This window comes from Sprattus sprattus (assembly GCF_963457725.1).
Source record: "Sprattus sprattus genome assembly, chromosome: 10".
Taxonomy (NCBI): domain Eukaryota; kingdom Metazoa; phylum Chordata; class Actinopteri; order Clupeiformes; family Clupeidae; genus Sprattus; species Sprattus sprattus.
Window position 1 is genome coordinate 30,031,108 of NC_137908.1, and position 22,733 is coordinate 30,053,840.

General features: G+C 43.7%; 1 protein-coding gene across 5 annotated transcripts in view; it reads right to left on the reverse strand.

Moving 5' to 3' along the window:
- Window positions 1-20,482, reverse strand: part of zmynd8 (zinc finger, MYND-type containing 8) — a 31,205-nt gene extending 10,723 nt beyond the window's left edge. For 3 of the 5 annotated variants that reach the window (XM_080845721.1, XM_080845720.1, XM_080845723.1), the window contains exons 1-15: window positions 20,409-20,482; window positions 13,314-13,387; window positions 12,344-12,501; window positions 10,305-10,526; window positions 9,612-9,725; window positions 7,983-8,075; window positions 7,739-7,826; window positions 7,579-7,634; window positions 7,082-7,159; window positions 6,230-6,345; window positions 5,517-6,031; window positions 4,901-5,038; window positions 4,514-4,675; window positions 3,626-4,201; window positions 2,148-2,681 (exon numbers count right to left, since the gene is read on the reverse strand). In XM_080845721.1, coding sequence (XP_080701847.1) covers window positions 2,148-2,681; window positions 3,626-4,201; window positions 4,514-4,675; window positions 4,901-5,038; window positions 5,517-6,031; window positions 6,230-6,345; window positions 7,082-7,159; window positions 7,579-7,634; window positions 7,739-7,826; window positions 7,983-8,075; window positions 9,612-9,725; window positions 10,305-10,526; window positions 12,344-12,501; window positions 13,314-13,387; window positions 20,409-20,422 — 2,938 coding nt within the window. In that variant the 5' untranslated portion in view covers window positions 20,423-20,482. Of the gene's footprint in view, window positions 1-2,147; window positions 2,682-3,625; window positions 4,202-4,513; window positions 4,676-4,900; window positions 5,039-5,516; window positions 6,032-6,229; window positions 6,346-7,081; window positions 7,160-7,578; window positions 7,635-7,738; window positions 7,827-7,982; window positions 8,076-9,611; window positions 9,726-10,304; window positions 10,527-12,343; window positions 12,502-13,313; window positions 13,388-18,416; window positions 19,384-20,408 lie in introns of those variants that run through there. The other 2 variants (XM_080845722.1, XM_080845724.1) reach the window with 2 other exon arrangements.
- Between the last annotated feature and the right edge of the window lie 2,251 nt (window positions 20,483-22,733).

Below are 22,733 nucleotides of genomic sequence, written 5' to 3' on the forward strand. Positions count from 1 at the left end.
CATGTAAAAAAGGTGCAGAAGGCGGCGCTTTAAAAAAAAAAAAGAAGTCTAGTGTGAACGCGGCCTAATTCGCCTAATTCCCACGCGACGCCATTTTGAAACGAAAACGAGGCTTGGCTGGGTAACCCAACCTGAGATCATTCTCTACGATACGAAGAGTAATGATGGACTGAAAATGGAGCACTTATCTTCCCCCTCTTCGCCCCTTATCATCGCGGCATTAATAGATTATTTTTAATGGACCACATATCTTCTGCCCTTGCCCCTTATAACCGCGGCATTAATAGATTATTTTTTGCAACTCACCGTCAGCATCATGTTTATTTACTTGGCTAGCTAGCAAATGGCAGCAAGTTATACTGTCAGAATTGCTAGAACGAATAAGTAAAACATTTGTAAAATGGCAGATGATTCATGGCATCTTTTTTCTCTAACCGGGATGATCTTATAAATTACAATGCTTTTGCAGTCAGAAAGAGAGAGAGATGAGAAAGAATGAGATCCCCTCCATGGCCAAGGTAGCTAAGTTAGATGCAACAGATGGGAGGAATTGCTACATCGCTAACGAGATGTTCGCGGCTAAGCCTGTTGACATTTCTCTAACCGGGATGATCTTGTGAATAACAATGCTGTTGCAGTCAGAAAGAGAGAGAGAGTGACAGGGCAAGTTTGTCTGGGAATTCCCCGCCCCTTCACTGCATTTCATTTGCTCAGTTAGTCTGGCCAACTCCTCAATAGAGGTCCACTTCACTCACGTAATTGGACACGCCTTTAACCAATCAGACCGACGATACTATACAACGATCGGTAATAAAGCAAACACATCTTTTTTCTGTATGAATTGTTCCAGAGAAGGTTTCTGTTCTATTTTCAAAGAAAACTTGCCTTTGAAATCATCCAAGACAGCCGCGAGAGCAGTATATAGTTTACTGTGCTTTTCTCTTAAGTTTCGCTTTTGTTACGGTAGACGTGGTTATTTTAAATCCGCCAATGGCGCGCCAGGTAGCCAAAAGCCAGTTTGTGATTGGCTCCAAGGATTCTGGAAATCTTGAAGTGAACTGCTATCCTAAGTTTGCCAGACCCCCTTCAGAGGCTAAATCAAATTGGCCGGAGAAGAGGGGCGGGACTTCCCAGACTAAGGGCAAGTGTGAGAGCGAGGGCATTTCCCTCCATGAGAAAGAATGAGATCCCCTACATGGTCAAGGTAGCTAAGTTAGATGCACAGATGGTAGGAATTGCTACATCGCTAACGAGATGTTTGCGGCTAAGCCTGTTGACATTTCTCTAACCGGGATGATCTTGTGAATAACAATGCTTTTGCAGTCAGAAAGAGAGAGAGTGACAGGGCAAGTGTGAGAGTGAGGGCATTTCCCTCCATGAGAAAGAATGAGATCCCCTACATGGTCAAGGTAGCTAAGTTAGATGCATCAGATTGGAGGAATTGCTACATTGCTAACGAGATATTAGCGTCTTAAACTAGCCTGGCGAAACCAGTTGAAATTCCCTTACTTGACAAACTACTGAGTCAAAGACTTTCCTAACACAGTCAAACATCAAGCACGTGTAACACAAAACGGCAAATAAGCTACTTCGGCAGACAATAGTAACCGGGAGTCTTAAGGAAAACATACATAACGCAGTAATATGCCTACAGACCCTGGTATGACAATAGTACAGAGCCCATTCTCCATATTAAACGTCATTGTAGCGCATTTAAGCTGTTATTTTAAGGTTGGATTGCCAATCCTTACCCTTACCCTTAAGTACTATTGCTAAAATTGCTAAATACTGTTACTTTAAGGTATTAGAGTTCCTTACGTTCAGAGGCTGTTCAAAGGTTGCTCACGTTCTGAGCTTCTAAAGTATTTTGGCACACACATTCTATGTTTGGTGCATTTCATAATAGTCAAGTAAATAAATATGATGCTGACGGTGAGTTGCAAAAAATAATCTATTAATACCGCGGTTATAGGGGGCAAGGACAGAAGAATTGTGGTCCATTCTCAATCCATCATTACTCTTCGTATAGTAGAGAATCGCATCTGGTCGGGTTTACCCAGCCAAGCCTCATTTTCGTTTTCAAAATGGCCGTGAGGGGAATAAGGCGAATATTGTTAATGAATGGTGGTGAATATTGGAAGATGTACCTTTAACGGCCTGTCGTGTCTGATAACGCGTGCTGGAAGACGGCTGCTGCGCTGCAGATGTGGATAACACCTGTTGCTGCTGCTGGCTGCGCTGGGGCGGTGTCTGCACCTGCACCAGCACCTGTGGAGGCGTTTGCGTCCGCGTCTGCGTTTGCGTCTGCCCGGCCACCTGTGGTGGCTGCCCACTCTGCTGCTGCCGCTGCACCTTCTGCATGTGCCACTTCTGCGACGACGTCTGGAACTTGGCAGTGGGGTTCCACACCACGGCGCGCTGCACCACGGGGACCGTCTCCCGCGGCAGCAGTGGCCGCTGCTTCTTCACCGCGGCGACCGACGCAGCTGAGGACGCGGAGGCTGCAGACGAGGCAGGGCCAGGGAGAGGGGTAGAGGAGGAGAGAGGGGCGGCGGGGAAAGAGAGGATGCTGGGAGGAGTGGGTGCGGATGGTTGGGCAAGATCTTTAGGACCCGGAGAGGAGCAGACAGGGGCGGTCTGTTGAGACGGTGTGACCACACTAGTTATGATGGGGACTTTACCTGCAGAGGAAACAACAGAAGAGATTAAACTGGTAAAAAAGCTTCCAAAAATATGAACTGAGGCTGCAGACTCTTCTGCAGCTTTGTTTGGACAAATGTGACCCAACTGCCTCTACCAACAGCTTGTTTACAGGCTAACATGGAACATTTACTGCATTCTAAGGGCCAAGTTATAGTCCAGGTGACAAGTGCCGCTTGACTTAAAATGACACTGGCGTCACTGACCTTGAACATGCAAAATTGGAAAAGGGTGCAGATGTAAAATTTGAAAAAAACTATTGTCGCTTGCTGTTTGGATGAGAAGAGATTCTAGGTAACTGTAACGTTCATATTTGATGAATCATTCTATGTTATGGAGAGATTTACTGGCCTGTTTTCGCTGGTCTAAACTCAGGTGGGATTATTTGCTTGCGAAACAAGGTCCGTACATGTCATGAACACGTAAGGAGCGTGTTGCTGTTGTTTACGAATGCAAGATGAATTTGCAGCTTTGCCTGCAGAGCATATAACAGGCATATCCTGAAGCGTATATTGCCATGTAGGATAGCTGTCCTCTAGTTACTATTTTTAAGATTGTTTTAGTTTGTTTTGTTTTAGAAAATAATTTCACATTTAATTGTAATTTATTTATCTATTTAACGGAAATATGGATCCGTCACCGGTCATCAATAGCATTTACTTCCTGATTTTATATTGGATAGCTTTCACACTTAATACGAACCGCACTGGAGTTCATGTGAACCGTACCGCAGACCCCCATTTCCTGGTGGACTCTGGTACAGTCACTTGGTGTGCACCGGAGTTCGGAAAACAATCAACAAAAACAACAAAACAAACCGAACTAACGCCTCGAGCCGACTCTGGTCCGCACCAAAAGCTGTTTTTTGAAAATGTATGGAAAAATCCTAAATGGTCGTTGGTCAGTTCAGTATTTTCACAAGTACCATCTGACTTGGCGGCGGTGCTGGTCTCTTTGACTGCGGGGGGAGCGGCCGAGTCTCTCCTGCGCCTCTTCCTCTCTCTTCCTCCCTGCTCGTCACCCAGATCGATGACCAGCTCCCTCTCCGAGTCCGAGTCCATGTCTGTATCCAGCGCAGGGGGTGGCCGAGCCTCCTCTGAGGGTTTAGGCTTGTCCATTGCCAACAGGGACACTGGTGCTGCTTTGGGCCTCTCGGGCGGGTCTTTTTCGGCGTCTGGCCTGTCTTTGGGCGAGCAGTCTTCAGGACTGGTTTTGGGCACAGGCTCGGATTTCGGCACTTTGGCTGCCCCCGCCCCTGCCGCCTCTGACCCGGGCTTCGCCTTCTCCTCAGCAGGCTCAGAGGCTGACGATGACGAAGCTTTGGGCTTCTTCTTGGATGTATCCTTCTCTGGCTTGATGACGTTGGCGCCGGGCTCTTGGCCCTCCTTGCTGGTCTTCTGCTCATCGTCACTGGCGTACTCACTGTCGCTCGAGTCCGACTTGTCTGACTCCTCCGAGTCATCCACACCCTTGTACACATCCTCAGAGATCTCATTGATGCCTGTGGACAGAGAATAGAGGCTGATGCTAATACTAAGCCCAAACAGGAACACCAGCGTGTTTCACATTACATGTGAAATCACTTTTCTCTCCTGGCTTAGTGAACGGAAAAATGATAGGGCAGGGTAAAATCATGGTAGGATTTCACTTTCTATTTGAAATGTGTCAAGCTGAAGGTGAGCGTCTCAAGGTGAGCCTGAACTCAGGCTATTCACATGTATTCAAGTACAGAGGACAGATTTCATCAGTAGCTTATGTGTGCTCCCTCCTTTGCTCTACCAGCTGCTCTACCAGCCAAGCAACTCTCACTCACCCAGCTGGGCCTTGCAGTTCTCAATGGTCTTGTCCAGGTTGAGCTGGAAGCGGCTCCTGATCTGCCTCTTGGGGGAGGTGAGTAGGGGTGGCGCCCCCTGCTGCTGCTGCTGCTGCACACTCTCGCTAAGCTCCCTCAGATCCATCTCGGCCTTACTGCGGTCTGAGAGGAGGCAACCGGCGCAGAGCAAACAGGGATTAAAAGTCTTTGTTATTACTCAGACTCAGAGCTTGCAAAATAGACCTTTATACTTTTATATGCCTACTCAGCGAACGAACAGCTTGGCACTGCCAGATTATGTCTAGCAAGATTAGTTTTCATTATGGTTGTAGCCTAGGCAACCCTAAAGTGATTGACCAGGTCAGAAGATGTTCTGCTGGGACTCACCGAGGTTGAGGTTGAGGATGCTGGCCGTGGGAGGGACCTTCTCCTGCTTGACCGCTGTGGTGGGAGCTTGGGAGTGGAGTGGTTTTGGGCTGTCCATGGCAATGGCTGTAGCACCTGATTTAGCTGGTGCAGGTGAGGCTGTCAAGAAGTTTTTTTTTTTTTTTTTACTTAACATTTAAAAACTTGCAGTGGGCGGTAATTAAAGTTGATATTACAAGACAACCTTATCTGGCTAGAAGATGCCTTCGTTCTTTTCACATCAAATCTTTTAGTCTAGCCCTTAAAGAATTTCCACTGTCATGCTCTTTCTTCTGTACCCTAAATCAGAGCATCGCAGTAAAAGATCTCCGTGCTCAGTCAATTTCCCTTAATAAACAATGATTGATGATGAATCCATCTAGAAATGATTTTTGCCTGTTTCCAATGGATTGGAAAGAGCTGATTGTGTCTGTGTCTAGTCAACCAACTGTATGTATCTTCTGTTGGCTACATCAAGTTGCTTTGGATGAAACTGAATATCTGTCAGATCTCAAACTTGCTTTGGATAAAGTTGTCTTTCTATCACTCTTCTTCTGTTTCATATTTGATTCGGTCCGAATGTAATAAGGTACGGTACCTGTGCAGTCTTGAGACTCTTCTCCGGTGCTGTAGTGTCCAGGAGTGGCTCTGGCCTGGACCTTCTCCACCCCCTCCTGCTCCCCATCAGAACCTGTGTGGGCTGAGGAGTTGGTGCTCATCGGGGAGCGAGGAACATCCGTCACAGAGATCCGTCTCCCTGTGGCCCCGCTGACTCCCCCGACCCCGCTCCCCCCACTGCTGGAGAGCATGCTCTTACCCATGAGCATCTTGGGAGAGGCAGTCATGTCGAAGTTGAACTTGATCTTCTCCTGCTTCTCGGGCTTGACTGAGCCTGCCGCCGGGTTGGAAGGGTCGAGGAGCATCTGGAACTGGTTGTCGGGCGTGTAAGGGTTGCGAAAAGGCGCGTAGTTGAAGACGCCAAACTTCTTGCGGATGTTCTCCACGTAGACCTCCATCTCTTGCATGGCGCTGTTGAAGATGCTCTTGGTCTTTTTCACAGAGAAGGGGATCTCCTTGGACATGAGGTAGCAGTTGTTGATAGGTACCCAGGCCCTGGTAGGTCAAAGAAGATCTTCATAAATATCAATCTGAATCTTCTGCCCTTAATGGTCGTTTTGAATTTATGAGATAAAATGTTTTTTGTACTGTAATATTTGGGTTCATACCTCAATAAGTGTAACAATTAATTTAACTCTGCAATATGCCCCATGGTTTCGTTAGACTATTACACATTAAATGTTTTTCTCTCACCTGTCATGTTGTCCAAAGAACCGAGCGTCCACCTGTCCATCTTTGTCTCGCAGAGCTTTGGCTGGCCAGAAAGGGAAGCCCTTCAGTTTGGCCCAAACCAGAGGATGGGGGTTACTCTACACAGGGCCAAAGCAGACATTAGAAACATCTTATGGAGGGTTTATGGTTTATTACAGAACTCTTACACTCTCAATCTTAAATTGGCCTGTCCTAATAGGAACCCATAAATGGAATGTTCAACGTTAAGGGTGATGTCTAGAACTCTTTACAAGTACAATGGGGCAACGTTTCTGGTAACAGTTATCAAATACCCACTGGCTGATCTATTGTTTTTAAATTATTCCGAAATTTGAATATGTGGTTTGTTTATGATTTAGGTAAATGTAAGGTTTAAAGGGTAATCCCATGGAGCAAATATATCCACGTCATTTTCTGCCACCGCCAGGCTCATAATGTAGTTATAAGTGTCTGACAACATGGAAAGGATCCCTACAGAGATACACCTGTGTTTGTTTACCTCAATCACTGTAATACAATTACTGTTTCTATCGTCATTTTCTATGTTTCTATCGTCATTTTATACAGAAACAGAAACTTACTACAGAAACTGTAGAAATAGTCAATTTGGATAGCCATTTTGTGGTTGCCAGTTATAGTGTTTCCACTTAATACTGGACCGTAAATTGTCCTTAGTAAAAGTTTGAACTCATTAAGATCTAAAAAATAGGACCCAGGTTGAAAAAACCTGAAGTTTCCCTTTAAGTAAGGCCATGAAAAACTAGAATTACCAATCATAAAATGGCAAATTACCAAAGACAAACATAGGAAACACTCCAATGTGAGAGCACTTACACATGGCTCACAAAACCAGTTGTCTCTCTTCTGGCACGCTGACAGGTAACACTCTGGACATACTTCAATCTCATTCATCTGCCAAGGAGGAAGGGTTTGACATTTCACACCATGCAGTATGTAATATACAATATACAAGCACAACATAGCCTCACACAAAGTTAAACTGACACTGGCAACACCCACAGAATTCAAGTCTTCATAACAATGTGTTTTATGTCTATGTTCAAGTGTTTTACACTATTAGAGATATGCTTTAACATAGGAGGATATTGTGTCTCGTATCTTCCAACACATCCTGAAACGTGTTCTTTTGTAATCTCCTAGAGGTATCAGGATTGAGATTGGGAGAAGGGAATTATGGTTTGTAGTGTATTTTGGCATTTCCCTCCCAGTAATAACTCTTAAGAGTGAGAGATATCAATGTACATGTGCTAATACCTGTGGTGAGTATGCAATGAATTAGACATAATACTAACAACCTTTAATACACTTACCTCATGTTCACAAATTCGTACGATGACCTTAGCAGTAGCTGTAAGTTTGTGATTGCCTGTATAAACAGGAATACACAAAGCAGATAGTGTCACTCAATATGCGGTCAAGAGAAGGGATTTTCCATCATTTCAAACCATCAACATTAAATTCTTCACTAACCTCCATTGTAAATTATGCAGTTGTGCAAAATCCACTTGACATCTGCTAAAAAAGCCTCAGTGCAACCATACATTTTCTTTTTGATGTTCTATGGAAATAGAAAGCAAGGAGTCAGTGGATAAATGTGTTAAGTTATAAGTATGTTATAGTCAGGTATAGTTTCCGAACAGGGTGACAAGGAGAGGCTATTGGTTCTGGATAAGATGTCAGTAGAGTGTGTGTAGAGTGTGTGATTTCTGCTGACCTTCTCCAGTGTGCAGAGGTCCATGGCGTGGAAGATGTACTCAGCATAGTCTGGGTGCTGCTCCAAAGACACAGGCTTCTGAAAGGGCTCCGTCTGAAACACACACACACACACACACACACACACACACACACACACACATATACACGCACAGCCCCAAAGTTATCCAACATCGTTAAAACACACATGGCATTGTCACTTCCACCATCACCCAATACACACACACACACACACTAAACAAACAAACAAATAAACTACATGGTCAAACTGACGAAAAACGATAACAACTCAAGACCACTAAAGAAACCCCACTCCAAACATGTTAAACAGGTAGTAGTAGAGGAGGTAGGGGATCAGGAGGAGAGGAGGTGTGCGTGGGGAAGGGGGGAAGGGGGTCACAGAGCGAGAGAGAGAGAGAGCGAGAGAGAGAGAGAGAGAGAGAGTTGAGAAATGCACACAGGGCACACAGGGAGGGCGGGGTAAGGGGGTTGAGGGTGGGGGAGGCTGTTTTATGGTGAGTGTTTACCCAATTATAAGCCTTTCTCTGCGAAGCAGTAGCGTGTGGGGAGTGAGCTGAGGAGCGAGGCTGGTCCTGTAAGAGAACAGAGGGGGGCAGCTATATCCTCACCAAACCACAGCCCCCACCCTAAACCCCCCCACCCCACACTCCCTCGAAGGCTGCTGCGGACATAGACAGATATACACCTATATATGTCTATGGGTGCGGAATAAGTGCCAGGCCCTGAGGGCTCAAATGATAACAGAACCCCTGTGTAGTACCTAGAACTCCATTACTGAAGCAGAACCTTTTGTTCTGGCCATGCTGAGGAAAGGCGTAAAGTGAAGACAGATTGAAAGTTTATCAGGAGCTTGGGCTAAAAATCCAACAGGTGGTGAGATGGAACACTGGAAATCAATACATATTTGTTTGTATTTTATCTCTCCAGCTCTCCACCTGACGTTTCCATCTAGGGTGGTTTTCGCCCGGTAGGAGCTCCACAAAAGAAAATGATTCCAAAGGGATAACAAACAAATGGGTATATGATTCATGGTTTCCCCCGAGCTCACAAGGAAACATTTAGCACAGCCCAGACAGTGCTGAGAGGTCTGGGAAGGCCTGAGATGGACCTTAACAGGGTTCTCCTTATAACAGCACACTCTCTTCAGCCATGCAATATTCAACACCTGGGCAAATGTGTTGTTGCCAAACAAAATTGCAAAGATTAGGCCAGTGCCTATGGAGGGCTATCTGAACATGTGGTTTTAAAAGTCCTAAGACAACATTTCTAGTAATCACATAAAGGAGAAGGCTGTTGGCAGATAAATCAAACAAAAGCGGATGCTTGTGTTTAGCAACAGTGAGCATACCGATCCAACCTGTGCATGCTTTACAGTCACAATTCAACCAGAACTGACAGCTCACATCAGATGCCCTTCAGGACGTCAAAGAAGAGGAGACAGATAGACAGATAGATAGATAGATAGATAGATAGATAGATAGATAGATAGATAGATAGATAGATAGATAGATAGATACATAGATAGATAGTTAGATAGATAGATAGATAGTTAGAGAGAAAGAGAGAGAGAGATAGAAAAGAAAGAGACAGAGAGAGAGGAAGTACTTACGCCCGGCTGCTTCATCTTCTGCAGAGCGAACTTAAGCAGGTAAGACAGCTGGTCTAACGTGAGCATGGTCATGGCCTTACTCTGGGTCTCTATGCATTCTGCTACTGTGATTTTCTGAGAAGGAAAAGCAGGAGACAGAAAGGAGGAGGGCACACTGTGTTTGCACAAAATGCACTATGTTCCCATTTTTACAACTAAATTTGATAGCAGCATGAATGTGGCTGTTCTATTGCTTATGATCCTTGAAATGGTAGTCGGCTTTATTAATTACTGTCTGCTTTGATCAATGTCACTTTTGCCCAAAGCCAAACTACCAATAAATATCAAAATAAAATAAAAAATATCCTTATGGAGCGTTAACTAAGTCTTTCAGCACATAAAACGAAACATGTCATCACAAAGTCATGGAAAATAATGTTATCCGCCTATTGTTCGATGTCTTCCCTTTCCAGTTAACGTAGGCTAATATTTAAGGTTTAAAAAAACATAGACTTTGCCAATGCTTCATGATACAATTTATTTTCTATTACTCTACACTATCGCTTCAAATAATGAAAAAAGTAGTAGCTAAATTGAGATTGTCCTGTCTCCCCCCCTTCCCTGCACTCCGAGCAGCGGACAGGGCTGCCCCTGGCCTCCACAGCGCCACAGCTCCAGAGGCTGCCTGCGGTGTGTGAGAGTGTGAGAGAGTACCTCACACTCGGGGCAGAACCAGTCGCCCTCGGGCTCTGCTGCCAGTTTCAGGCACTTAGCGTGGTACACACGCGGGCACAGCTCACAGCAGAGCACCTGGCCCTCGCGGTGGCACACCCAGCAGTAGAAGTCGTTGCGGCCGTCCTGCGGTACAACATCAACAGGGTCTGTGGTGAGTGCTGGCTGCTTCACATAGTAAAAGGGACCATGTCTTAGCTCAGACTGAAATGCAGGCAAGAGAAACACAAAAAGGGGTTTGGGTTTCAAAACACACGCATGTGAGATTTCGCACAGGCAAACACAGCTGGGCAGAGAAATAAACTAGGTTTTAAATAAAGCGTTATAAACTGCAAACACACACACATGCATAGTGAAATTAATACTGGTTCCCTAACAGTGATGCAGTCCATTTACACTACAGTGCAATATCAATTTGAACTAGATATATAAATATTTCAATACCAGAAATACTAATAAATACAAAAAGGAATATAATTGTGCACAGTAAAAGAAACTCTCCCAACAGCAGATATTGGTTACCCATACTTTACACACCATGGATGTGCAATGTCTTTATTCCCTAAAGCAGAACATGAAGGGAACCAGTCTAACAGTGAACCAGAGTAAGAAACTGTTTGTCCTGTTCAAGAAGCCTGGAATAGGCTATTGTACTGCTCAGCTCAACTCTAGAAGCCATCAGCTTATTTGACGGCTGGCCTTCCTTAGCTCGCTAGCATTGATTGCATCTTGTCATGGACGACATCTCTCACACTTCTCACTCTTATAGGCAACATGCAAGCTAAGATAATTTTTTTGGAAATGTATGCCACAATATTTTCCATGACAGTGCTTTATTAGCTTGCCTTTCAATTGTAGGCAGAATCTGATCAATTGACATTGGGCTGATATTATGAGGCGTTTTAAATGACGTGACTGAGTACCCATGACCTAATGCTCTGTAATGACTGTCCTCTTAAGTCTCCATAATGACTCTGCACTATTGTCACTTACATGGCTAACATGATTTGAATTAGGAGCAAGTGATGTCTACCCCAGCGGGGGGCTTCTGCCTCATGGACACTTGGTTGTTTTACAGTATCTCAAGTCTTCACTGCTATTGGCCAAGCTGCTTTAAGTTGAAGTAGTGCAAGCATTTCTAAACCATTCAAGACCACTAGGAAGCCTACTGTAGTGTACGTTTTCAATAACTTATTACTGTTCACGAAAGTCAATCCCCCAAAGAAAAGCAGACACTCTTTTTTTGTGGTGTGTACAAGAATCATTTCATAACCTCATGTAGTTAATTTTGTTCACTCTGCAAGACAATAACTGTGCTGTTTACAATTGCTTTTGCTCAAAAAGCTATCATGTAACTCAAATACAAACAGTTCAACCAACAATCCAATCGCTATCATTTCTGCTATCACGCTATTGAGTTGGCCAAAGTTCTGTCAATCTGCCACTGAACAACACATTCCTATGACAGTTCCTATCCCAGAGGGATTTCCCAACCAATCGACAGGCCCTGATATGGTTAACCTCTGTAGGTGAGCTTTGTGAAAAGTACAGAGTCCCCAAGGAACACAAACACACGACATATGAGTCAACTAAACCATTTAGGGAGCTATTTCCTGTGCAACTGTTCTCACAAGGCATTGCAAAACCTGAGACATGGTCATTCTCTGGCAGTGCATTATCAAAAGAATGACTTTAAAAGCTGCATCATCAGGCTTTTGGGATTCCCTTCAACTATGGGTCTGAGACATCTTTGATTGTTTCTTGGAAGACAATTATAATGTGTTTTAAGCACCCTCTCAAACATGCAACCATGCATCAAACGCACACTGAAATCTTAGTGACTCTCATTGTAAAAAACCAACACACAACCAACTGTCACATCAACTGTTTTAAATATGTCGTGTGTGTGCATTTGAGTGTATGTTTTGTGTGTGTATGTATGTGTGTGTGTGTGTGTATGTGTGTGTGTTTTTATGTGTTTATGCGTGTAGTCCAACGTGGGGTGGGATCCAGTGCTGCACCTGGTCTTTGCTGCTGTGTAGCGCCCCAGGCTTCTTCTTCTTTTTCATTGGGCTGGGGGAGGTCTCTGATGGAGAGTGCCCATTGGATGAGTGAGGGGGGCTGGCCACCTTGCGCTTCTGGGCAGTCCGATCCACTGACCCAGACTCAACACCTGCAACTGAACATGTCAAGTCAAGGTCGGCATTCATGACAATGTTACCATGGACTTGGCTCAAACTGTGAAAATCACTGACGGAGATAACAACATCTAAGAAAATGTATTTTACACACACAAGTCTTATACACACACACACACACACACACACACACACACAAACACACACACACACACACGCGCCATGATTGGTCCACCTAGAGTGACACCCTATCCAGGCACCCAATCAGAGAGAATGTTTCATTTTGAAATGAAAATCGTACAACAGGCTTTCTTAAAGCTACACCTGGTTGTTTCGCATGTCGGTCAACAGGTTCTCTCCATTTAAAGCAGGTTATCCTAGACTCAAAGGTTAAGATGCAATTAAGACCAAGCTGCGTTTACAGTGCTGCTTGTGAGGAGACATCCAACACTGCAAGCCTGGCTGAGGTTCTGACATTAGACTCATGTTAGCCATGTTATGACCACCTTGGCACTGAGCTAGAGTTCCCAATGCAACATACACCGTCTCTAACCTCGGAACCTGGAACAAACACCTCCACAAACTGAATAGTTTCAGTAAATATACATGGTTAAATCTAAACCAACTTAAGGCCCCCTGGCCTTTCATGTTTAAGAATTTGTAATATCATGCTTATGTGTGCACGGCATTTTCTTCTATTCTGTCTTTCCCAAAAAATATTGCTAAAAACTAGATGCATTTAGAACAGTTCAATAAGGAGCAGGTGTTCCCAAGAAAAAACGGAATCAACTTTCATAATTGTTATGTAGAAAATAATTGGGCAAAGACAGGGTGATTGATGATCTTCTCTCACCTTTGGATCGTGTTGAAATCTCCATCCCCTCAACAGCATCCGCCTCCACTCTGCCTGCCTCCTCCTCTGCCAAGCTACATGCAAAAACAAAGAATTAGCTAGCCAAGTCACTTATGTACTTTATGCATGACTCAATTGATGTTGCTGAGCATGGAGCTGATTACTGACACCTTTTGTGATTTGATTCGGTTCCAACAGTTCATAATTATAGACTCCATCGACCAAAATAGTCTACTGAATTTCAAGGTGGAAAAAGGCACACTGTCACACTAAAAAGCCTGCTGCTTACATGTCTGTCATTCCAAAAAGTCTGTGCTCAATTGGTCATATATAAGGTTGTTAACAAAGTGTGCTAAACAGTGCTATCTTACTAGGCTATAACATTTATAACATCATCTGTGTAAAACCTTTAGAGTTTGCTCATTCACAGAGTTTATCCAGATATCATGCCACAGGCCAGAGCAGGCTATCTTTTTGGACAACAGGTACTTAAAAAACTCAGGCTGTGTCCATTACCGCTTACTTTACGAAGTACACTGCAATACAGTGTGTAGTGCACACTAAGCACTTACATCTGTAGTGCGTTCTGTCGCTGATTAGTGTTGTCTCAAATGGAACACTGAAGGACGCAAATGTGCAAGCCTTTTACCCATAAATCTGTGTGCCAGCTTTTTCCGACCAACAGGACATTTAAACAAAGATGGCAAACTAAACACCGCTGACGGCTGTGTTTTGTATGTAAAGAACATCTTTTGGCGTTTTCCCGCTTAGATTTCTTTACTGAGAAATAGACACTGTACTATCAGATAACACAGTTGGTAATGGTTGCCGTCAGTCAGCCGACTTTCTAAACTGAAAAGCTGCCGAAAGGGCTCCTCCTATTCCGCTACGAGGCCAAGATGGCGCCTGCTTAGGGCGAGTGGTGTCCATCGTTTTACACTGCATTTTTTGACTGTTTTCACTGTGCCATCCAGGTACTTTTAGTGCCCTGAATTCTGCTGGCTCTGTCAGTGTGAACGCCCTAAGCACTGAAAGTCAGTGTTTGAAGTGCACAAGTGCGCGGTAGTAGACCAGTCTCATTGTTATGCATGAACCCTCCTGATTAGCTAACTGTAACAACATGATTATCTATCAGGATATGCAAAAATTCTTTGGTTTTAAAACATTATAAATACAACTCAATGGCTGATGACATGCACGTTTGAAGTTTAATGGAGGTAGACCACATTTGAATCCTAAAAGGGAAATTATGATCGCCTATGCTGCAACATCCAGTGCCCATTTGTGTCTCTGTGGTGACTGGGCCATGGTTAGCAATGTTCGCTGTTTAGTTTTTTTGTACATTTCTTTAAATGGTACGTCAAACCACCATTTCCGTTTGTCTGATAAGAACATCCATTCCTATGCACATCTGTTTAAAACTTTAAAAAAATAACAATGATAATAATCGTAATGATTTGTGATTATCCCAAGAAGCACCAAATACATTAACATCTCTGGCTCAAAGAAGGACCTCTGGAACAATGTTAGCCATGTCATGATGATCTCCCCTTGTCAGAGGGCCAGTAACTGCTGGGCAGTTTATTTTTGTTTGACATTTGTGAGTCCAATTTAAAATCTGAGTAGGTTCCCGTTTTATCTTTTTCAGCAGAGAGAAAAATTAAAATGTGCAATCAGAGCCTGTGTATCACCTGTTTTGGATCACCAATCACAAGTGTCTCCTCAATCAATTCCCCTGGGCACCAACACACCTGATTCACTGACATCGTTAACCATCAAGTCTTCAGTCAATGGGAGGATGACTGGTATAAACAAGCATATTATTAATTTCTAAGTATCAACGTTTAGAATAAATAGCCAAGGTTCATAGATCTTCATAATCAGCTTTACGTGGCAACTAACTTAAGAATCTGCCTAGTTGTCTGTTCTGGAACTTCATTATTCTTTAGACTTTTACTCAACAAGACAGACTTCATTTTGCTCACCTTCCAACATTACTTTTAGGGCCAGGTCTGCAACAGGGACGCAATTTCTTCACCGAAGTGACCCCTGTGACATGTCTCTAAAGCAGGGGTGCCCACACTTTTCTGAATGGTGATCTACCTTTTAAGTGTCTGGGTCAGAATGATCTACTAACTGCGCACATTATGTGTCTTTTTTAAATGTACAATACCAAAACGAACACAGTGTCATACGGGCTATTTCACTTAGGTTTTACACTTAAGTGACAAGTTGAATTAATTTAAGATTGAGTTTAATTTCCATACCAACCCTGGAAATAACAACAGTAACATCCACAATAGAGGCTACTAATCAGCATGTGATTTCATACACAGTGTCATTACATTGCCCATACAATTTAGTAGCCTACATTTATAATAAAAAAAATCCACACATTGAAATGTAACTTTTTTAACACTCGGATTTTCTTTTAACATACATACATAGATAGTGGCATTTGGCCCACAGTACACACTCTCATACTAGAACTCACTGTTCCAACTGAAACTTTTTTTGTAGGCTACTACACAGAGAATCGAGCTACAGCGAAAACGAAAATGCAGCGGTAAAAGGAAAGCAATTGGGCTTGTCTATAGGCTATGAGATTGGGTAGATACATTATGGTTGTTATGGTAATGGTGTAACAAACTTTTTAGCAACCAGCAGACTGGCCTGTCTACACGTCAATCAGCGGGCACATTATAATATCATTATATGATAGGATGAATTGCTTTTCTGAAAACGCGATTTTTTTTTCCCGTTTAAAAAAAAAATCGTTTTAAAAAAAAAAAAAAAACGTTTTTTTTTTTTTTTTGCTGAGTTCTGTGAGCTACTCTCATTGGCCCTGCGATCGACCAGTCGATCGCGATCGACGTATTGGGCACCCCTGCTCTAAAGCCTCCAAACCCACCAACACAATGAGGCCTCTCTTACTGGTCGACTGCCATTCATGAGATACTCTGATTCTAAACCAGACAGATTTCACTGACCACTTAGGAGGCACTTATAAATCAGTCTGCAACTGTGGTCATTCCCATGACTCTCGAAAGAGCAGTTTCATGCTATGTGAAGGTCGATCTGACAACACACATCACAAGGTTCTAGAAAACTCCACAAACCTCCTAAATATCAACAACACTGAACTGAAATGTACTTCCTGGTACCTTAGCACAAGAAATGAAACAATAGCTCAAGCATCCCATTTCTGTACACAAGCTAGTTTTGATTGTATGTTGTAGCCTAATACAAAAATGACAAACTGTGATGCAAAACAGTTATTTTTTAAAACGCGAAATTTCTCCTTCTTTAATATCATCATTTGAACTATGCCAGGTTTACTGTTTTTCTACTATTTACATTTCAAATAATATCAATTGTTGGATCGCCCATAATTTAAAGTATGCAGAGAGTGTCATATTCAAATTGACTTGCATGGTAAACAGTAAAATAAAAAACACACACACAGCCATCAATGTATGCATGAATTTCATGTCTTCAGTCATAAAAAGCGAGCAGACAGCTAGAGTGCGGAAATATAGGGCGGAAGGATGTGGTTTTCCTTTTCTCCAGGCCTGCAGCGATCCGCTTCGCCCAAAATCGATTACTGAGCCGCTGAGGACGTGGACAGAATTATCTGTCTGTCTTTTACACAGTTCCCGGCTTGGTGAAGGCGAGCTTGCAAACTGGACTGAGTCAATCTGCCTCTTGCATTCTGATCAGCTAAGCCCAGCCTTTGAATTTTACATTGTGCGACACAGGCAACTCAGCTGCACATAGTTCTCCTCAGAGGAGGCTCCATCGTAGGAGCTGTAGCACCCAGAGTGGTTGAAGTGTGCATTTGCGTGGCAACAATGCCTGTGCAGTGGCTTCTGCTGAAACTGGAGCCTAGCTGGTCACAGGCAAGCCCCCTCCAGAAACAACTCGATAATTGCTAGGCCTGTTCCACACATTCTTGCAGAAAACCAAGAGACAAAGCTAGACCAACCTGCCGCCCTTGTGATCGACTGGAAGCAGGAAATCTCTGCACAGCACCATTATCCCCACCCACCATCACAGCACAGCCTCATTTAAACTGAATAAATTCCCCATCAATGAGCTGTATGCTAAGCCTACTATCTGACCTGGCACTCTCATTCAATAAACGGCATGAATTTGAGATTTGGTATTCTTCAGTGACAGGGATCTCTGTGTATACCCCGCTCTATATTTATTTCTTAGAGGCAACAAAGAGAGGAGGGCAGGTTTAATTTGTCCTGGCAGCTGCTGTGCCAGTCATAAGTGTTTAAGTGGAAGCAGAGATCCCAGAGTCCTCCAATGCAATAGTCCTGTTGAGACAGCTGAATCACTGCTTTCCCCCCATAAGGTCTCTTCTCTGTCTCTCTCCTGCTCCATCCATTCTCCATCTTTAACCCCCCCTTACCCGCACACGCACACACACACACACACACCGTCGTTCTCCACCATTCCTCCCTCTGTCCATCTCTGGGGGAGAAAAAATGACAGCACGCAGAGAATGTACAGCGAGAGCACTTGCCATCTTGGCCTCCTCCTCATCATCCTGTATTAGTGCCTGCTTGCAAAATCCACCATTCTATTCATGTCATGCAAATCACTGCCACAGTACACGACAAACCTGTCACTTACACACATTTGACAACATCAAATCATTCCTGAAAATATTATCTCATCACCTCATTGACATTACATTCAAACCTCAATATCAAAACAATTCTCACATAGAGGCATACCTTTCTCTTTAAGGATACAAAACACTGGTTCTTCAGCCAACTGTTTTTTTTTCCTTTTCTTTTCAAATTATGAGGCTGGTAGGGGATGAGACAAAGATGGGTGCAGAAATTTCCAGAAGGGCCCTGCTCTCCCTGCTGCTGCTCTCAGTGCGATTGTCAATCTTTAACCTCAGCTGTGGGCTACCGATTGGTTTGAGCACCACACGGAGGCATGTGATTGGGTGGCAGGAGCAGTGTGCCACACTGGCTCCCTCTTTTCCCCTCTCCCGGCTCAGAGCCTCTGCTGCAATGCAGGGAGGGCTTCTTGCCTTCTCCTCTCTCTTCTCTCCTCCACCACTACAACATGGTTCCTCACCTAGTCCTCCCTTTCACTCCCAGTTGTCATCGTCGTTGTCGTCGTCACACTCACAACCAAGCCTGTGTGTTTTCAAAAAAGCACACGATGCATGGTTGACACGGCGCATATCAGATTCCGTTTCCCTTTTTGCCTCCTCCGGCTTTGAGCAATCTCAGGGCGTCCATTTTGAAGCCATACTGCTGCTGCTGCTGCACGACTGCTGCTGCTACAGAGACTGCAAGCCTGCTGCTGTAGGAGAGAGCAAGTATCTCCTTGTCTAGCGCACAGCCTGGGTCTAACGGGAATGCTCTCAGGGACTCACACAAAAACAACAGAAAAAAGGATGGGAATGTAACAGGCCTACAAGTCAAACCTGTACTGCTGTTTAAAAAAAGACTGCCTAAAAACCATATTTAAAATAGCCTAATTTCTGATGCTAGTGCATGAATAAATAAATGCCTAATATGAATTAAATAAATACATAAAATTAGCAATGACTATTTTATTATGACTAAGAAGATTCGTTACAACTGTCATTAGATCAGTCACAATCTGTGATCTTGTCTCAGAGCAAGGTGCATTTTGATATTAGCCAACAAAGCCACCACAAAACCTTCAAAAATGGTTTCAGTATCACCATCAGAGTTCAAATCAAAAGGCACATGTAACAGATGGGCTTAATGAAAGAACAAAACATTAAGAGGCCTCATAAAGAGATTAAATTCTGCCACAAGCACCTCACCAAACAGGGTTACAGCCATCTAGTGCGGGATTTAAAGGATCTCCTCTTTAATCAGCCATGTTAACCCTTGAAACACCTGCTTTGTTACTAACAGTCTGCTGAGAGCAACAAGCTCGACAAAGTCTCTTTCAGTGGACTCTCACATTAGGGTCTGAGGAGACCATAAACCCTTCTTCTGTCACCCTGCACAACCAGCCAAGGTATTTGTTGACAGGCAGTAAAAGCAGCTCGACTAGAAGTGCAACTAAGAAGTGCACATTCACTGTCATTTCAGGAAGACACGGACATAATATAACCACCAACCCCCCCCCCCCCCCCCCCCCCCCCCCCATCTCCTCTCCAACAGAGCGCACTGAGGGGGAGGGGGGCTACCTTATTCAAAACAGTTTTTTTCTTCCCCCAAGCTCTCCTTAATGTTGCTGTGTGCGATAACGCCATGTTTCACTGACAAACCTCACACATGAACATATAGAAGGAAGAAAAGGAGAAGAACACGCAGAGAAGACGCCTGTAATGGCTGACTTTATGCTCAGCACAAAACCTTTAACTGGGGCTTATCATTAGGCCTACTTCCTCTCAAGGCACAGCCTAAACACACCGGGTCTGACAGTGTGCTGAGGTGACCCAAAACAGAGCTGTTGTTTTGCTGTGCACTGCTCTGTGAAATAAGGACAAGAAGAAATGTTCTCCAGCTAAATATAATAGTAACAGCCTACACAGTAGTCAGCTGTCGGATGAGAAAATGTTTCCATGATTTGTCATTTTTAGTTTCTCTTTCAATGACAATGACTGCTACTGTGCCAATCCAGTGAAGGCTGGACAATGCCATGACCTGGCTCCCAAGAGCTCTGTGGTGCTTAGTTTCAGCATATGCTGTGGAGTTTGCTACCCCTGTGCCACAACTCTGCTGTCAAGGCCTTCCATTTTGAGAGGTCTGCCTAGTGTCACAGTCTGAAGCCTCCTGCCTGTAAATGTTACAGATTTCTGAGAAAACAGGAATTTCTAGCACAGTGACAAGCACACTCTTTAGTATAGAGACAAGCTGCTCCCTGACCATGTGATCCATTCTGTCACACAGCAGACAGTACAGTGAGAGACTGCTGTACTGTGTTCCTGCCTGCCTCCAGTCCTTTGGTGTGGTGTGACTTACAGACTCCCCCCCCCCCCCCCCTTCTACAAGAGGAAATGCCTTCTTACAGCTTTACAGTTATTAAAACATAGGTTAGCAAGGTTAAAGAGGAAGTGAAATAATGAAAAAGCAGGCTTACCTCTGTGGATGCATGGCTAACAAACACAGTGTGCTATGTCAATGCTTACTAAAACATGGAGGACAGCCCTCAGCCTTCACTGTGCACACAGCAGAGCCACGGCACTTCAGGCTGGCCGATCTGCTGGCCCAATGTAAGCCGGGCTTTGATTGGCTGCCTCTTAGGGGCAGAATGTAATGCAGTAGCTGATTGGCAGTCCCATTTCCTGGCTTGGTGTCTTTTGTTCAGCACAAGCAAGCTACGGCAGCGCTTTGGACAGAGGGAAAAGCAACTAGGCCCGATCCACAGAATCAACACACAGAAGGGCAAAACAGGCCAGACAACTATGCAGACTAAAAGAACAGCTTTTAAATAGCTATTTTATGTTTAATTAACGTGACCATTTTGAGGGGGAAAGCCTCAAAATAGATCTGTTACAGATGCCTAAGGCCCTCGCTTCAGGAGGGAAGAAAAGGCCTTTGTCTCACAGATCCCTCCCTTAAACAATCTGCAGCAAGAAAAAAATAAACGAGAGAAACAAAGTAAACAAGTGTACAGGGGTACAAGCAAACTGCTATTTTGGTTCTCCAAATTTTAAAAATGAAGGCCTATTGATTTTAAAAGTAGCTTATTTTTTCATAAAAATAGGCTACATTTAAAATAGAATTTGCCCGTTCAAAATATGTATTCATGTGATCCAATTTAAAGTGTTATTACATTGTTGTGCTTTCCATGTTATATGGCTATGCAACAGCACTATGTTTTGAATGTGTGATATTTTGCTTTAACTTCTGGAGTAACAAATTATGTGAAACAATAGAAATGTATTCAAACATCCTGATGGTAATATAAATTATAAATTTATTTAAACCAAAAGTGGCATTATTAAATGTTGAAGTGACAATATTTTGTGCTGATTATTTTGGAACAGTCCACCAGTTTTGTGTACACCATCCAATTATTAGTTTTTGTGATATCTATCACTGGCAGGTAGTTACAATAACAAATATATTCAAATCATGATCTTCATAAAAGATCTGTGGTCTAACAGCAAATGAGATCACATCATCATCATATCACACCTGGCAGTCTAGGGCTCAAGGCCTGACAAAAGCAGACCTAAGTTTGCATTTGAAAGATCCGGTCAAAATATGACTAAACTAATTTCAGAATACAATGGAATTCAGGTTACAATTCTTTTAAGGTCTACCTCTATCTCAGTGTTCCTACATCACCATTCACAATGATCATTCTCTAAGCACTTTACACACCCCAACAATGACGAATGATTAGTGCTTCTCTCAATGATCAAAGCTACTCAACTGGTATGCTCTGATATTTGCAAACTGCAGTGGCATTGAGATGGCTAAATCACAGTACTAGTCTAAAGAGGACGTCATATCCATTTAACCTTAAGATGGCGATATAGTGTGTCCGGATCCACACAGGCTAATCAATGGAAGTAGTAGTAGTTAATGAAAAGAAGTCAGATATGACAGGGAGGAAATGTGTGAGTCCAGTACGAGACTGTTCCGAATGTGATAATGAAAGTGGTTTAAGCAAATGCATGGTCAACTCGGATAACAGCATCTGTGGCGTAGAAATTAAAGGGAAAAATCCCCCACGTCACACAGTTTACCTTAAAAGTGACCATAGACGGCAACACAGTAACTATAGACGGCAACACATATTGTCGATTGGAAAGGATTTAGCGAAAGAGTGTGGGTGACGGACGTCACATTTTTAACTGCCTGAAAGTTCACATGTGTGTTCTTTAGGGATTTTTAGGGTTAGCGTAATTCATAGAACTTCTTCCAGCTGTCTGGACGAATATACAGAGGCTGTGACGTCATACATCAGCTTCTGCTAGGACAGATGTATTCCAACACACACCAGGGTGAGTTACAACAAGCCTTGGTTCACTGCAAGACTCAAACAGCCTCGTTTGGAGAAGGAGGAGGCTTTCAAGAGTGGGGCCAAGGATAGGTTCAGACTGGCTAAATACTCGTTTGGCAAGGAGATTCAGGAGGCCAAACGACAGTACTCTAAGAAGCTGGAACATCAATTTGCAGCCAACTGACTCCTCATCAGTCTGGAAAGGCCTTCAGGTGATCACAGGCTGCAAAACCAAATCCCCCCACTCTATGGAAGACCTTAGACTGGCAAATGACCTGAATGACTACTGTAGATTCGACAGACAATGGACCAGTCCTAAAGGCCTCAATATACTTCTGCATCCCCTCTTGAACGTACTAGTCGGTGCTACATACTACTCCGACGGCTATCCGTCCTGAAACCTTTTCAGCGCCGGACCATTTGGTGGGGTAATGACTGTTTGTCGAGGCC